The following is a 17,495-nucleotide window of genomic DNA, read 5'->3' as shown; positions in this document are numbered from 1 at the left end:
AACTTAACTGAAACTCAATTGTGCAATAAATAAATGAAATCACTTTGAGTTCAGTTCTGTATCTTTATTTTCCAGGATTATGTACAGGAGCCATAAATACAGTCGCTATAAAAATGTCCATGTATATAAAAAAATATATATATGATAGTACCTTGTGTACAACTGAAATACGTAACAAAAACAAAAATTCCAGTATGCTGGAGAATATGTATGTGTCCTTTTAGAGACAAAAAATGTAAACTATGTTTCAGTGTGGAACTGACATTTATATAAAAACGGATAGACGACAGACTCAACGAGGACAATGCGAACATCAAGATATGTGAGGAAGAAAAAAAAATAGTATTAAAAATACTACTACTACTACTAATAATAATGGACTCCAAATATTGGTTTGCTCTGCATTTCCTGTAGTGTTCTAGTCCTCAGTATCTAGCCCTCCTGACTAGAGCAGAGATATGGTTCACAGAAAATGTGAATGTCTGACCTGCATCGGGACTTAATCTCACGTTATGGGAATGTAACAAATGAGGACCGAGGTGCTGATGTGATGTGGCATAGCCCCCTGTCCTACACATCCTGGCCTATAAGGGGGGGGGGGGGGGCTAACAATAGGAACCCCTCCCTTAAACAGACGGAACCCTGAACATATTGATAACTCATGACAGAGTACTGATTATGATTGCTACACATGAGTCACTGCATCTGTAAACATAGGTATATTCCACAGCAAATAAGAGCATATAAATAGTGTGTGTGTATGTGTGAGTGCGTGTGTGTGTGTGTCTATATGTATGACAGCATGTGAGACTAGTGCGTCAGACTAGCACACACATGTGTGTGGAAGAGTATATTTGATGATAGAGAGAGTGCAATTGCCTCTGTGTGTGTGTGTGTGTGTGTGTGTGCGTGCGTGCGTGTAAGAGAGAGAAAGTGATGCAGGTGCTGTGGGAAGGGTAAGCATTAGTGGGTATTATCCTCACTAAGCCAAAAGCAACATCACAGCCCAGACTAAGGGCGACTCTGTAACAGAGTGGAACAGATCGGGCCAAAACTCGGGCCACATTCGCTCCACATCCACTCCAGAGTCGGCCCAGCACCTGGGCTCAGAGAACATGAAAAACAAGTCTTAAAGGGTCTACAACTAACCTCTGTCAGCGGTCACAATCCTTTGGTAAGGATGGACTCGCGTATCATGCCGTCTCACTTTAGTTGCCATTGCACCTAGATTGTGACATGTCCACAAGGTTAGACACAGAGCTCACTTCGAGGAGGGAAAATTCAGGTTTCTTCACAGTATATTATATATATATATATATATATATATATATACAGGTGCATCTATATAGTGGAAAAGTTCATTGCCCAGACTGAAAAATTTAAAAAGTTCCACTGCTGGTATTTTGCATTAATTAGCTGATTAGAGCTCTTCTCAGGTCAACATTAATTTATTATACATTCTTTACTGTAATATTTTGAGATAGATTTTTGATTTCCATGAGCTGTAAACTATAATTAAAACAAACAAAAGGCTTGGAATTTTTAACTTTATGTGTAATGACTCTAGATTATATGAAAGTTTCAGTTTTTGAAATAAGGTCATAGGAAAAAAATGTGTTTGAGATGCACCTGTAATTTATATATAAACACATTTACAGTTAACAATTACATATCTCCACACATCACCTTCACATAGATCTACACATCTATATTCATGTACATAATATACACTACTAATACACATATTGACATTGTATAGACAATTATTAGAAAAAAAGGCATTGAAAAAAATAATTTTTTCTTTTTCTTAATAAAACTTTTTTTCCTCTTACATGTATATAAATTCATAACTTAGAGATTATAAAATTCCACAGTACTGAGATGCACACAAAGAGAGGCTTGTGAGACTGCTGGATCAGACATGGGATGGGGAGACACTTCATGCTATGTGGTACCTGATGGTCCCGTGACTAGCATTTAGCATCAATGTGTGTGTGTGCATGAAATGTTTAGCAGTGATCCTAATGCCTGTCTACCGGATGGCAAGCATTGCTTTGTTTCATCTAAAGAGTCTCAGAACTAACCAGGGAAAAGCTAACATCTATTTAAGACTGAAAATAAAAAGTCTGATTTTTTTTTCTTCTGCCTGATAGCTGTGGGCCTACACAACGTGCTTGTTACCATGGTCACAAACCCCTTTTGCAGTGTATGTGTGTGTATGGTGGTGAATAGATGGGATGCATCTGTGAAACTCATTTGGAGATGACCAAAGAGTAGGAATTTATTTCTCAGATGTTTAGAGTACCCCCTTCATTTTTATTCTTGTTGTCAGGGTTTCTATGTTGTGTAATGCACTCAGATGTTACATCAGATTTCTAACTATTGGCACTGAGTAGCAGAGAGAGTGTGTCTGTGTACATGTGTCAGTATGAGTGTAAGTGTGAATGTGTGTTGCTTCCTGTCAGCGAATGTGTTAGAGTTTGCGAGTATACGCATCTGAGCCATGCATATGCTAATGTGAGTGCACATTTCAGTTTGTGTATAATTGTGTGTGTAGCCATGCATATATAAGTCGGGTAAGTAAGTGCACAAGAATATGTAAGCGTGTTTATGAGTGTGCATGTACATGTGCTTGCTTGAGTGTGTGTCTCTGTGCCAGGCAGAAGTGGAGTGACTGTTGACAGCATTTGCTGGTAGTTGCTTTCGCCCACACTCAGCTCTCTACCACACATGTCCTGGAGATTCCAGACTGTTTGAGGAGCCTGCTATGCCCACAGAATAAGTGGTGGTGGAGATGAGGCCCTCTAAATACGGCCTGAAAATATGTTATATAGGGGTGTGGGGGAGGACGCTAGATCAATACGATCCGTAAATGAATCATAAGGTACGTGTACAAACACACACCGTGACACTCAGAGGGAAAGCCAAGTTCTTAGACAAGAGAAGCCACTACTGACTACAAATTGCCGTCTGGTAATGACCTGACTGGTGGAGATTTTGCAAAGCCTCTTCCTATTCTCTAGCTATTCTCTATGCACTCACATTCTCTATTAGCCTGGGTGAACCCAGAAAAACATGTTAATACATGAATTTGCTCAGCGGGTCTGTCTAGAGAGATCCCATTGACGCTTGTTTCCAAACTTCCCATTTTACAACTTCCAGGAGTGTAACCAGCAATGAAATTAAACTTAAATTGGTGCATTGAACTGTGTGCAGCAAAGTGCAGCAAACACATCTTTCTTGTAAACAAAGTTTTTAAATGCAGTTGTTTAGCCAATTCTAAAGAAAATACACTTCCATATCTGTTTAACCCTGTTGCCATAGGTATATGGAATAAAGTTCTTTAAAATACAGGTCTGATCGGAGTGACAGCTGGCTGAACTAATAAAACAATAGCATTAACATTAGAATGAACTATGTCTGGCCTGCTATCTAGGTTTTGTGAAATATCCCTCTGGTGTCTAGTAGTTGCCACCTCTCTTCCTACGCTGTTATCTGCCCTGTGTAATTTATTTACAAAGCTTATATGGCAAACAAATGTAATTTTGACTCTTCCAATGTCCAGTGCAAAAAACTAAAGCTAATTTAAAACAAGGCTATTTTCTAATTTTATACCACGAGCAAGATCCTAAGCTCAATGCTTCCACACACCACACGATAGCTTTAGTTCATGCACTAGACACTTTGAGGGGGTTCAGCAGGGTGAGACTAAGAGGAGGGAGAGGCAGGGGAAATGCTGGAAGAATTTAATGAAGAAGCCCGTCAGGGGAAAGAGACCATTGCTGCCTCTGCCTCCCTGCCTGCCATACAACCATTACTGCTGGCAGCATGGTGGGAGTGAGGGAGGAAGAAGGAGAGAATGAATAAAGGAGATAGAGTGTGAGGGAGCGAGTGAGGGAGCGATGCTTAGAGAGGGATGATGTGGAAAGGGAAAGATGGAGAGTGAGGGACAGAGAGGAGGGAACAGAAAGCGAGAAAGAAAAATAAACAGACAAAAAGAGCAAAGATGATAGAAAAAGTAAGAAAAGACTGAGGGAGGGAGAAAGGAAGGAATAAAAGAGAGAGTGAGAAAAGAAGAGAAAGAGGCGTCTGAAGGGAATCCACCAGCAGACAAGAGAGATCTGCCCCAAGTAGGAGCATGAAAGAACAAAAAACTTCATGCACCGCACACACAAGCACATCATTGTCACAACGAATGTGTGCCCTCTTCTCAGAATGTATGTTTGTGAGACAGGCATCAAGAATAATATAATGGACAGAAAGCATATTCCTGTTCTTTAATTAAAGAAAAGAAAGAAAAATAAAAGCAGCTGCACTCTGGATAACTGTTCTAACACAGAGAGGCTAACCATTGTCATGTTCATGTTGTCTAACTGTTCTAGCACAGAACCATATTCCTTGCCATGTTCCCTAAAGCAGCCAGTGTCTCCCCTCATGATCCCTTTGGAGGACCAACTCCTTCTGTCTGAGAGCTCAGTCACATTGTCACGCCCCTCTCTCTCGTGTGTGTGTGTGTGTGTGTGTGCGTGTGTGTGTGTTGCATGTTAACCCCAAACCTTCCCCCCCAGTAAGTCCGGCCTCAGCTGGACAGGGTGTATTTACCTTTGAGTGCCTCCTGCTGGGCACTGACCCCCGCAACGTCCAGCAGGCCCGCCCCGCCCGTGTACAGGAGACCGCCGTCCTGCTGATGAGCAGGGTAGGCCCCTGGCGCCCCAAAGCCAAAGCCCAGCCCCCACGGCCGCTTACCTAGCATGCCGCCAGGCTCCATGGGGTACTCCAGCAGTGAGGTGGGTGCCAGCGTGTACGGGTAGTCGTAGGGGGAGGTGGTGTAGATGATGCCCGCATCAGGGCCAGGGGGCACCAGGGTCGGGGTGCCGTTAGGCAGCATGGCTGCAGTCATCTGCGTGGGCCGGATGAGGTTCATGATTTGGGGGGCGCCGGCTGGTGAGGGCGGAGGACGCAGGGCTGATGGGGGCAGCACTTGGCCTGGGGGCGCCGCGATGAGGCGAGGGCCCTGGGCCGCCGCTGCTGCCGCTGCAAGAGAGAATGCAAGGGGAGCTAAGAGAGATGGAGAGAGAGAAAGAGTGGGAAAGAGAGGGAGAGAAGGGGGGGAGGGGGGGAGAGAGAGAGAGAGAGCGTAGAAGAGAGGAAGGCAGAGAAGGAAGGAGAGGGGATGACAGGAGGAGGGAGAGGGGGAGAGAAAAGAAAAGGACAGCCACAAAAAGAGGAAGCAGCAATCCAGAGAAATGACAAACAACAGTGTGTGTGTACACAGCAGAATGACAAATTGAAGATGAAGCAGGTTGTGCAGGTAGGTGTGTGTGTGTGTGTGTGTGTGTGTGTGTGTGTGTGTGTGTAAAGGGTGACAATCACAGGTGAGAAATTTAAGGCAGAATATAGCAAGAAAAGAGGGGGAAGAGCAGGGGGAAAAGAGGAGGCAAAACAAAAAGGAAAATTAGTCCATGCAATGATCAACGCTGCACCACATACAAGCCACAACATCTACAGCAACAAAACAAACAGAACAGAAATTGCTAAAACCCACAACCAAAACGAAAACAAAAAAGCATTGATCACCAGATGCAAAACACCACATTTTCGCACACCAATCACCATGGTAACTACACATACTACAGCTCAAAAATGATCAGAAAAAATGCTATGATCACATCGGGACATCTGAAATAGAGCCAATGGCCATGGGGTGGGGTAGGGCATTTACTTGTGGGCTCAATGGTCAGAGCCTGACAGGTAAATGTAAAAGTACATAGGCCCGCATGACAGTGGCACCATTTAAGATTTTCAGGACATTAAAAAAAAAAAAAAGATGGATGTGAAATCAAGTGCATAAAATCATTCAAATGACAGTAAGCATTAAGTGGTTGAAGGAGAAGAAGGGGGGTGTAGAACACTGGAGTGCTTTGGGTGGGGGATACAACACAGTCTGACATAACTACAGTTATTCACATCTACAGACACCGAGACCCCCACATCCACACACACACAAACCTGTGTGTGTGTGTGAGTGTGGGGGAATGAGCATAATAGCCACAGTTGAGCAATGGTGCAGACTATTATCATGCAGAGTTGCAAATGTGATTCAGCAGAGGGCACTCTCAGAGCACAGAGCAATGTGTGTGTGTGTGTCTCCCTCCCAGTGAGTGAGAGTGTGTGTGTGTGTCTGTGTGAGTGTGTGCTTGTGTTAAAGTGACATAGTTGGCATCTATGAATATGGTCCAAAAACTGTGTGTGATGTCATTCACAAAGATTATAACTAGAGGTGTGCATCTCTCCCTTATAAGAGACAATTTGATACGTATCTAGATGCATAAGCTATGAAACAATTCAGAAACGATACGTTTTAATACAGAATGATTCGGTGCGATTCAAACCGATTCGGATTATTTGGATGCAATACGATGTAATAGGACCCCAAAAGTTCTTAACATTTGTTTAATTTTAAATCTTATTTTCCATTCTACAGTATCCAATTATAGAAATAATTATCAAATGGGTAGGCTATAAGACAGGGGAGTTATTTTTGTTACTTTATGGAGTGAGAAAAATGACAATGGCATGTCATTGGGTTTACAATTTCTCCAAAAGACACAAAGATGTGATTGACTGGATTGAAAGACTGAAAAACATTTTGACATTAAGAACTTGGCAAAATGTCTCTAGATAGATAGATAGATAGTAGGGGTGTAACGGTACACAGAAGTCACGGTTCGGTTCATACCTCGGTTCGGACATCACGGTTCGGTACGAGTTCGGTACAATGGAGGGAAAAGCAAAACAAAAATGCAGAAAGCATTTTTTTTATTGTGCATGTCTCAGGCTGTACCACCTAGTGTCATACAGTCTCTTCCCTGAGCTATCTGCAACAGCCTGAAGTGTGTAAGATATAGGCTAAACAGTACAATAAGTACCCAGACTCCATCTGTAACTTGTAAACAAAATAAGACAATCAGCTATAAAACTGAAAATAGGCCTACAGCATCTCTTATTTCTGAAAGTGCAAATTACATAAAAATTATTTTTAAAAATCCACTTAAGCAAGACCTTCAACATCTGTGTTTAGTTGTATATGGAAGGGTCTACAATTTGCCTCAATATTTTTCATTGTGTGTAAAGTAATAATCTAGCCTACTAACTGTGAAAATATCACACTATTTTGCCTTTTTTTTTTAAAACGAAATTGCTCCTTTCATTTCATAAACAGACTACAACTAGAAGTCACGTGACTTTGCCCTTTGACGTTAACTCACCGTACTAGCATGGTTTGTTTATTAGCCTGGTTAGCGTTGTCACTTTATTTTACTGTCTATGCACTTAACACTACCAGCTCCTCATGTGAGAAGTTACAAGTTACCCCAACATAAAGGTAATTACCATGCGATTTACATAGCTTTCTGTCATTACGAAATCATTTAATTTAAGCCATAGGTTTTGGCCCTATTTGTATGTGTATCCAAAGGCTGCTGAAGCGCAGGGGAAGTTTTTTTCCCCTCGTTTCAGTGATTGGTAGCCTACATCATCTGGGTGATGGCTTCGAATATGTGTAGCATTTATTCCACTCACATACCCAATAACTGCTGAACAACGCTGACACACAGTTTCATCTTATCCACCACTCTTTCGCCTGTACTAACGTTACTGTAACTGAAGTTCTCAAACTTGCGATCTTAAATAGACCAGCGGATCCTCTAACTCTTGTGGGTCTAACCTTAGTGCTGCTAATGACTGACGGACTCGACTGACGACCTGACAAAAAAAAACATAGGCGCCAATCAGAGCTTCAGAGCTAAGGCGAGGCTACAGATTAGCGTTAGGTGTCGCTAAAGAACTCCCGTAACTCTCGCTACTTAACAGTAATTGCGCATGACATTAATTAATCCGCACACGAGTTTTATGTATTTTTATACCGTATTCTCCATGTAAATTCATGCACCGAACCGTGACGCCTGTACCGTTTCGGTTCAATACGAATACATGAACCGTTACACCCCTAATAGATAGATAGATAGATAGATAGATACTTTATTGATCCCCAGGGGAAATTCAAGAACGAAATCACTAGGCCAATTAATAGAGATCTATAAATTCATGTCACCCTTCTACTTAGCTGCTGAGCCAATCACAATAGTTTAAAACTCTGTGGTGTAGCTGTAGCCTTTGCTAAATTTCGAGTGCCAGGGGGAAAGGGTATCTGGATTACCTTTCATAAATAAGGAGGCTACTAACACACAAATATGAGAAGTAAGTTTGTCACATTAACAATGACAGGTAGGCAATATTTATAACTTTCAGACGTGCACCTCATCGATGGGGAGACTCCCGCAGAAAGGGGAATGCAGAAGGAGGCTGAGAAAATGTACCACGTGGAGGCTGTTTGTTGCAGCCATAAAATGCTAGGTTAGAGGCTAGTGCTTACGACTTCATGACTTCATTCAGGATACTGCAACACACATTAACGTCACACGCATGTTATTAGTCCATGCTGCGTTTCACTAAACTCGGCATCTAGTTAGATAGATAGATAGATAGATAGATAGATAGATATTATTGATCCCCAAGGGGAAATTCAAGTTTGTTGCCACTGAAGCAGTGACACTAATTCCCCCAATTGGAGAAGGCTACCGGACGCTTTGTTGATGCGTTAGCGAATCAGGATCGGTCTTATGATTTTGAAAGTAACATCATTTGTAATGTTAGCCTTCTGCTGCAGCTTTGCTTATTTCCGTACAACCGATTTGTAATTTTAAAAATCAAGGCATCGACCGGGGTTTGCATGTCGATGCACTCACATCTTTAACGTTCAAATCGTTTACCGGCACATATCAGTGAATCTTTACACCCCTAATTATAACCCTTTCGATATTGGGCGCGTGTGTAAGTGTGTCTCTCTTACGTGTTTTGATGTTGGTGTCTCTGTATGTTCCGTTAAGAATAGCCAGCTCCATCAGCTGCATCTTCTTCAGGTTGTCCTCCCCTTCCGCCTGTAACAAAACACACACACACGGTCAGTACTCAGCTCAGGCTTACAGACTGCAGCAGAAGAAACAGGACCAGAATGTCATGGTCTGTCCCACTACTAGCGCTTACACACACAGTATGGAAAATGTGTAAGTCACACACTGCATGAACTAGCAGAGTCATTGGATAGAACACACACGAGACACACACACACACACACACACACAGGGAGGAAGGGAGGGATGAACATTATTAAATATATATTCAACCAGAGCCATAAAAGTGGATAATCATTTTAATTCTTCATGTTCCCACGTGCACAATCAAAACACACCGTAATACAGCCCTGCTAATACCGTTCCTGTCAATTAATGTTTGGATAAATAAACACATGCACGCACGCACACACCAACTGTCATTACTGCCAAATTAGGGAAGTAGAATTATTCATGGGAAGCCATTTATGTCTATGTCCCCCTCCTCCCAAACACACAATTACAAACACATCCACACACTTTTTCTCAAACACACACTTTGCTTGTTTTTTTCCCTCTGGCCACTAACTGTTTCGTAGCCATGGAAACGCGACGGGCTGGCCGTGGGGACTACTGGAAGTGTGTTTGGCCAAGGGAACTGAAACTCAAGCTGTCTGCACTCACACAAACACACACACACAGCTGGCCTCAACCAACCTGCAGACAACACACACTCTTCAAGGTTGTCCACTTTGTTTTTGTTTTGGTCCCTGTGTGCTGTGTTCTGGCTGTGCTGTCAACACTCAGCGGCCACCCTCCTCCCCCTTTCTCTTGTCTTTTTTATTTTTCAAAATACCATCCCTCTCTGTGAACAATGCAGGGTATACAGAGATTGAAGTCTCAAAGGCTTGTCTACCACAATGGTCAAACACAGACACAAACACACACACATATCTATCTGTCACACAGTAGTGTGTATGGGAAACGCAATGTCTCTTCCTTCAGTCCAGGCGAACAACCCATTAGATAAACTTTAGCCTAATACAGTGTGTGTGTGTGTGTGTGTGTGTGTGAGAGAGAGAACTTGAAGATGAATGAGTCACCCTTTCCTCTGCCAAAACACTCTGAGTCATGCTTTGCGGAGAAACAAGAGTAACACACACAAACACACACACTACTGTTCTGTCCCTCTCTATCTAAAAGGAGTTTGCAGAGAAGATGTGAAATGTGAGTTACCATAAAAAAGTTTGGCTAGCTGATTTAGCCTATAGGGTACATTTTACCCCCACAGCTGACATGGACATATGCATTTGTGTGTCTGCACACACACAAACAAATCAACTTGGGTTTACCAGGCGAATGGAAGACCTTCACACTCTAGTCATCCCGCCAACAGCGCTTTAATCAACTCCCAATGCTGAGCGTCCTCACCAGCAAACTTCTCAAGACACACACACACACACGTATTCTCTCTGGAGAGTCGGCTGGCTGAAAGCAAAGCTTGGCTGATGCTCCGACAAGACAAAGGCGGAGAAAAGAGGACAAACATGGTGTGTGCGTGCGTATGTGTGTGAGCGGCTGAGATAAGAGTGTGTCTTTGCAAGTCCATCTCCTTTTCCCTTCTCTCTGTGTGTGTGTGTGTGTGTGTGTGTGTGTGTGTGTGCGTGTGTGTGTGTGTGTGAGTGTGAGAGAGAGGCTGGGAGCCTGTTATAGTCCAGCCATGGCCAAGTTGGTAGCCACCATGGTAGAATAGAAGCTGCTTGTCTATTCTGCATGCAAGTGCTGTTCTCATGATGGAAGCACGGAAGCACACATGCTGTGTTTGTGTGTGTGAGGGGGGAGAGGGGGCAGAGGGGCTGTAGCTGGACGCCCATCACAGCAGGGGCAGCACAGAGAAAGGAGGCAGGGTGAAGGACCGCACCGATGAGAAATGAGAGAAGAGAGGAGAGGAAAGAATAGGGGGAGGAGATGAGAGAAGGATAACAAGTAGAGGAAAGACTGATACGTGACTGACGGGTGAAAGACCGGGTGAACACCAAGCCCATACTTCTAGCAGCCCCGGTCTCATTACATCTGTGGTCAACAGGATCACCCTCAACTCGAGGAGCAAAATGAGAGAAGAAAAAAAGAAAACACAAGAACAGAGAAAAAAAAAGCTTTTTACCCCCTTCATTCCTCTCTCTTCTCTCCACCCTCTACGAATCAAGAGGGACAGAAAAGGAGGAAAACAGGAAATGGAAGGAGAGCGTTTTCCCCTTTCTCTCTTTGTTCTCCAGTGAAGAACTACATCTGCTCCTCTCTCCCCAGAATCTTGCCCTCCTCCCTGCTCACTCTGGATGTCTACTCAACCAAAGGGGTGAGGTGTTCTGTCTTTACTTCACTCTCCTTTCCTCTCCCTCCTGTTCTCCTCCACAGAGGAACGACGGAGTGTGTGTTCATGTTAACCCTCCCACCCCACCCATCTGCCTGCCTGTGTTGAGGCTTTTTGCCTTGTCCTGTGACAGGACAGTGAAGATGAACAATAAGTAGATAGATAGATAGATAGATACTTTATTGATCCTCAAGGGGAAATTCAAGAAAGTGCGTGGGATAGTGGGATTGGGAAATGGAATCTAACCCAGGTCACTGTGGGTATTTACACCTGAATAACTTCAGGATTCTGCATGTGTGCATGTGCCACAGCTCCCCCCTGAGGCCAGAGGATTTTAGCAGACTCCAGGTCAGCCTGAGGTTAGCAACTAGGGTTTAATGGATGCCCGACTGGGATTAAGCAGAAAGCCTCGGTGACAGGTTGATGGTGGGGACTTGTGTAAATGTTTTACTGTCAACACTCTCATGGTGTGTATGTGTGCGCATGTGTCCTTGTCTATGCATGGGAGAAGGAGAGAGAGAGAGAGAGAGAGAGTGTGTGTGTGTGTGTGTTTGTGAGGGAGGGAGGAAAGGGGTATTTTGGGGGATTTCTGAGAAGCTGCTGTAATGTGTCAGGGCAGCACGATTGGCTGTGGAACTCGGGGGATGAGAAAAACAAGGCTGGAACCGCGTTACAGGAAGAGCAACGAGCAGAACATCCCAAGAGAACCACGAGTTCCATGATTTAAGACCAGGAGATGATGAAGAAACAGCAGGGAGAAGAAAAAGTTTCCTTTCCAGGCTTCCTCTGACAAAATCACACATGTGCACACACACAGCAGCTACAAGTAAAGCCACTCAATAAACCAGCTCTATCCACAGATATATTAGATTCAATCAATGAGGCCTGTTTGTGAAATCAGTGAAGCAGTAAAACCATGTGTGTGTGTGTGTGTGTGTGTGTGTGTGTGTGTGTGTATACACTTCTGCTAATTTTCCTAAACTTTCTCACACTCAGACACACACGCAGATGGTGGTGCACATTCAAACTACTTCAAGACAGGAGTTTATCAGTGGGCGGCATATGGATTCCTCTGGACGCAGCATATGGACGTGGAGCACACAGTGAGCCCAGGCCAAAATTCACAATACATCGCAGCAGCAAGACGTTGCCAGCTGGCCAATCTCCCCCACCCCCCCGAACTCCATCTATACCTCTCTCCCATCTCTGTCCTCTACCTTCTCTTTCTTATTCACACTCACCCCCCACCTCCATCACCAGGGAGAAAGAGGACAGGAACAATTAGCAGCTGTCAGACCTGTCTCCCCCAGCCGTTGTGTATTTTCTTTTCTGATGGACTTAATGAAACTTAATCTGACATTACGACAGGGCCGGCCTGCCACTGAAATGCCACCCAGGTGCCACACCAGTGCCACCGAGTCGCTCAGCTGTCTCGTCTTCCTCACACCCATGTCTTGACTCAATCCCTTCCTCCACCCCCCTCTGCGGGTACGATAAACAATGAGACGGTGCCTGTCCAGGTGGTGCTGGGAACCATCACGGCCGTGCCCATGCCCACAATGGCACTAGTCAGGCGAAGGTGTAGACATGGCAGGGGGGTCTTTGTGTGTGTGGTTATGGTGCTGCTGCTGTTTTAAACAGAGATGTGCTTGGAGAACAAGAGAAAAACACCGGGAGAAAAGGACAGAGAGAGGGAAGGGGGGAAGTGGAGGAGAGAAGAAGACAATCTTCTTTCCTCTGGTGGCCTGTTTCTGGCACAGGCACGCTTTACTCCACTGGTCCAGCTGCCAGTCACACACAGATGGAGAGAGAGAGAGAGAGAGAGAGAGAGAGAGACAGAGAGAGAGACATAAGAAGGGGAGAGAGGGGGAGGTTAGTAAAGCTGAAGGAGGATGGCCAAAACAGGCCAATTACCAGCATAGTAAACACAGGCATCACAGGCCATACACTCTGTCCCTGCATGTGTGTTTTTGTGCGTGTGTGTGTGTGTGTGTGTCTAATGAGAAGACACCAGCAACAACACAGAGAGGAGGGCTGGGAGGAAGAGAGGAAGGCAGAAAATGGCAGAGAATGGAAGGGGAGAGATAGAGGGACAAGAGGAGTAATACAAAACAAAACCTAGGAGTCGTTAGAGGTTAGGAAAGGGTGACTGCCAGTGAGAGGGAAAAACTGCATGGAAACATGAAAAAAAAAAGAAGGAATATGCTAGCCAAGAAGAGGGGGAGGAGAAGACGAGAGGAGGAGTGGAGGTTAAAAGGAGGAGAGGAGAACGAGACTGGTAAACAGACAGGCGGGGTTGGACATGGCCAGCTGTGCCCGCCTTCAGACCACACTGATCCCACATCCCCTCCCCTACGTGCCCCGAACCAGACACCAGCATCTGGAGGAAAAACCCCTGCCTGCCAGCTCACCACACACACACACACACACACACACACACACGTACACACTCTCACTCACACAGAAAAGAGACGAGGCAGGTTGCGTGTGTGTGAGGGAGTGAGAGTCTGAGAAAGAGGGGAAGCGATTGAGAGCATATGATAAACACATTAAGTGACTGCGTGTGCGTGTGTCATTGTATGTGTGTGTGTGTGAAAAACAAAGACAGAAACAGAGAGAAAGAAAGAGAAAGAGAGAAAGAGAAAGAGAGAGAGAGAGAGAGAGAGAGAGAGAGAGAGAGAGAGAGAGAGAAAAGAGTCTGAGTCTGGATGCTTTAAAGTGATGGTCATGAACCAGTTTAAGAAAAGAACAATGCCCACAGGAAACCTCAGCATCCAGACCTCTCACACATACACAATAACAGGAAGCAATCATCCCAACCAGACCCATCCCTGGTTACTCTGTGTGTGTGTGTGTGTGTGTGTGTGTGTGTGTGTGTGTGTGTGTGTGTGTAGTGAATGTATGGCCGCGTCAGTGGTAGCCTTCACTGGGCTGATTCTCTCAGCCTTGGAGAACAGGCAGCCTATCAATATCCCACAATGTGCACCCCCCCCACCCACAAACACACACTCTCAGCTAATGGTGCACACCACTGCACACACTCGCCAATGCTACCAAGCCCTGACAGTGTTGAGGGAAACTGCATTGTTTTTATAGCTGCATAAATCTGCTCTGTTGCAACTAGGTGCATCCCACCCCCAAAGACAAAGACCGACATACAGAAACACAAACACACACAAACACAGGCGTTTACAAACACACACAGACGAGCCCAAATCCAGACACAATCCAAGACACACACACAGATTGTACAGATGCAAACACACAGATTGGGCTGAATCTGATCTAACAAGGTTGTAGCCTAGTGAGTACACAGTGAAAGTGCATATCACACACACAGCTAGTTGAGTGGAGAGGATGACTTATGGTAGCGAGAAGAAACCCAAACGAAGGGAACGTTTGACGTGATGGTAATTTTCCACCCGTAGAACATGGCAGCAAAGCCCTCATCAGATCATTGGAAGGGAGATTCCCTCCCTCTTTACTCACTTAGCGCTCTCCCTTACACTAACTACCCTTTTGCTCTGATTTGTGCTCTCTGCTTTACACATGGGCTTCACTCACCTCTCTTTTTCTCTCACTCACATTGACTCTCTTCACTGATTCGCTGTCCTTTACTCTCCCTCTCTCTCTCTCTCTCTCCATTCACCGAGCCCTCCCTGCCCCCCTCCCTCTTTCTGTCTGCCTCTGTATTGTTCTGTCCCAGTGATCTCTTAAAGCCGTCCAATCGAGCTGAGAATATCTTGAGGGGATTTAGGAGGCTGATTTGGGGATTTAAATACTGCTGGATTTGCATCAGATTCTCTGATTTCCTGTCAAAACTGCCCCAAACCCCCCGCCCCCACTCTCTTGCTCTCACACACACACACATTCTTCTTCTAAGGTGACTTCAGTATAGCTCTGCTATGTGTCACTGTGACCTTCGCTCAAGACACAGCACCGTGACCCCTGCCCAGACTCCATACCATGTGAGAATGTGTGCGTGTGACTGAAGTAGTGTGAACGATTAACCGTTGAGTAGGAGCCAGAGGGATACACAAGTGTGCAGTCATTCTCTGACACACACACACACACAAAAGACTCGGCGAAGGTTGTCTCCAGGCAAAGCCAGGGGTGGCCGCTGACTGACTCCAGGCACCAACCGTGCCGGCAGAGGGTCTGAATCGGTCAAGGACGCAGCTTAGGGAGTGTGTGTGTGTGTGTGTGTGTGTGTGTGTGTGTGCGCGTTTTTGACTGACAGGCGCAGCATGGCGGATTTTCCGTCTGCATTTCCAGAGGGTCGCGTTCCATAAACTCATGCTCCTCTGGGGAAAATCAGGCAGGCTAATGAAAAAGGAATCGCTAACAAGCTGACAACATGGGGGGCTGTTGAGCACGCTTCCCCAAATAAATGAGGAAATAGGCCTATATTAAAAAAATAATACATCTATAAAAATGACCTGAATGTGTCTGAAAAGCTTTCTGTCAATCTGCAAAACACTGTACCAAGCCCCAGGAGCCAAGCGACACATGCTAGCCTGTCTGTCTATTGTCTGTCTATTTCTCAATACTTTTTACAACATTACAGCAAGAAAAGGCCAAACAAATAAGATTAATATTTCAGCACAGTGAATGGTCAAACAACAGTCTATGGGGTTTGCCATTCTGACTACCGTTTCGGTGGTGAACGACGCAGACACAGGCGCGCAGAACTCCGAAGCCACACACCCCTTAGCGTTAAGGTGGCGAAATGCACCACGATGCAAAGCAACCCAGGCGCAGAACTCTGAAAGGGTCATGAATCCGTAGCTACAGTGTGGAGTCGACGCAGAAGCATAAATCAGCCAAGATTAGTGTATGTTCACGTTTGTTTATCAATGGTTTAAATGGTTTAAAGGGATGCTCTAGGAATGTGAATGTGTGTGTGTGTGTGTGTGTGTGTGTGTGTGTGTGTGTGTGTTGGGCCCAATCCCATTTTCCTGTGCAAACAAAGCGAGGAGCGGGCAGTGTAGATAAAAAGGAGCTGAGGAGCGGTCTAGAGAGTGAGAGTGTGTGTGTGTGTGTGTGTGTGTGTGTGTGTATGTGTGAGAGAGAGAAGAGGTCCAGAGAGGATAAGATGAAAGGGGCGTGGGCCCAGAGCAGAGGCCTGTGGGGCATTCCGTACATAGCACAGCCCCCTCAGCCCACAACACACACACACACACACACACACACACACACACACACACACACACACAGAACCCAGAGAGGGAGAGAGATAGAGGAGGAAGAGAATGAGAGTGAGGGACAAAGAGCAAAACAGAGTGCAAATAAGGGAGGGAGGCCAGAAGAGGACTAAGATGGAGTGAGTGAGAGAAAGGAAAGAGAAACAGAGACTGAGATAGAGGGAATAGGTGGAAAACAAGAGAGGGAGAGCAGAGGGACTGACAGAGAGAGAGAAACTGCACCCAGTGGATGCTATCTGACAAACAGCAGCCCTCAATGGTGCTGTTCCTGAATAACAGGATTAGGGCTTTTCGAAGTGCCTGATTGGATGCGAGTGGTCTTCAAAGCCACGCATGATTGGACCAAGGGGAGCACGACGGATTAAAACCACCCCTTCTTTCCTCTGTCAGGAGGCAGATCCAAACTCCGGGGGGCTGTGACCTACTAGGTTTGTGTTTATTTGCCCGAGTGTGCTGTGCATGTGTGTAAGTATATTAAAAGGGATAACTTGTGAACTTCTGAAAGTTGCTGAGGTGATTGCAAGTTAGTCACAGAATGTTACAGGTAGAGAGGATGAGCTGCATTTCAATATGCTGACAGTGCTGCCATGCTACACACACACACACACACACACACACACACACACACACACACACACACACACACACACACACACACACACACACACACACAAGACCTGCTGGTCTTTGAGCCTGCACAATAGAGATCCCACATGAACCTTTATAATTGCCATATGAATCACTCCCAGAATTCTGTTCCTCTCTCCCATCTCACTCTTCCTCACCTTCCATACCATTATTCTACCCATCACCATCATTCTGTCCATGCCTATTCGTTCTCTTCCCTCGCTGATCCATCCTTTCCATCTGTTTTCTTCCCTCTCCATCGCTCTTGCACCCCTCCCTCCCCTCCCTCCTGTGTGAACAGATTTGGGGATGATGGTGAAAGGAGTGGGGGAGAGGGCTAGG

General features: G+C 45.2%; 1 protein-coding gene across 3 annotated transcripts in view; it reads right to left on the bottom strand.

Annotated features, from left to right (window-relative positions):
* qkia (QKI, KH domain containing, RNA binding a) overlaps window positions 1-17,495 on the bottom strand; it is a 101,079-nt gene that overhangs the window by 7,347 nt on the left and 76,237 nt on the right. The window contains exons 5-7 of one of the 3 annotated variants that reach the window (XM_076299776.1): window positions 8,912-8,999; window positions 4,603-5,058; window positions 1,150-1,224 (exon numbers count right to left, since the gene is read on the bottom strand). In XM_076299776.1, the coding sequence (XP_076155891.1) occupies window positions 1,150-1,224; window positions 4,603-5,058; window positions 8,912-8,999 (619 nt within the window). The remainder of the gene's footprint in view (window positions 1-1,149; window positions 1,225-4,602; window positions 5,059-8,911; window positions 9,000-17,495) is intronic. The other 2 variants (XM_076299778.1, XM_076299777.1) reach the window with 2 other exon arrangements.

The sequence above is a fragment of the Alosa pseudoharengus genome, unplaced genomic scaffold (assembly GCF_046254945.1).
Source record: "Alosa pseudoharengus isolate Yale_2024_CS ecotype anadromous, Long Island Sound unplaced genomic scaffold, YU_APseudo_1.1 YU_APseudo_1.1_scf_22, whole genome shotgun sequence".
Taxonomy (NCBI): Eukaryota; Metazoa; Chordata; class Actinopteri; order Clupeiformes; family Clupeidae; genus Alosa; species Alosa pseudoharengus.
Note: the sequence above shows the minus strand (reverse complement) of the source record. Positions and strands in the feature narration are given on the sequence as shown.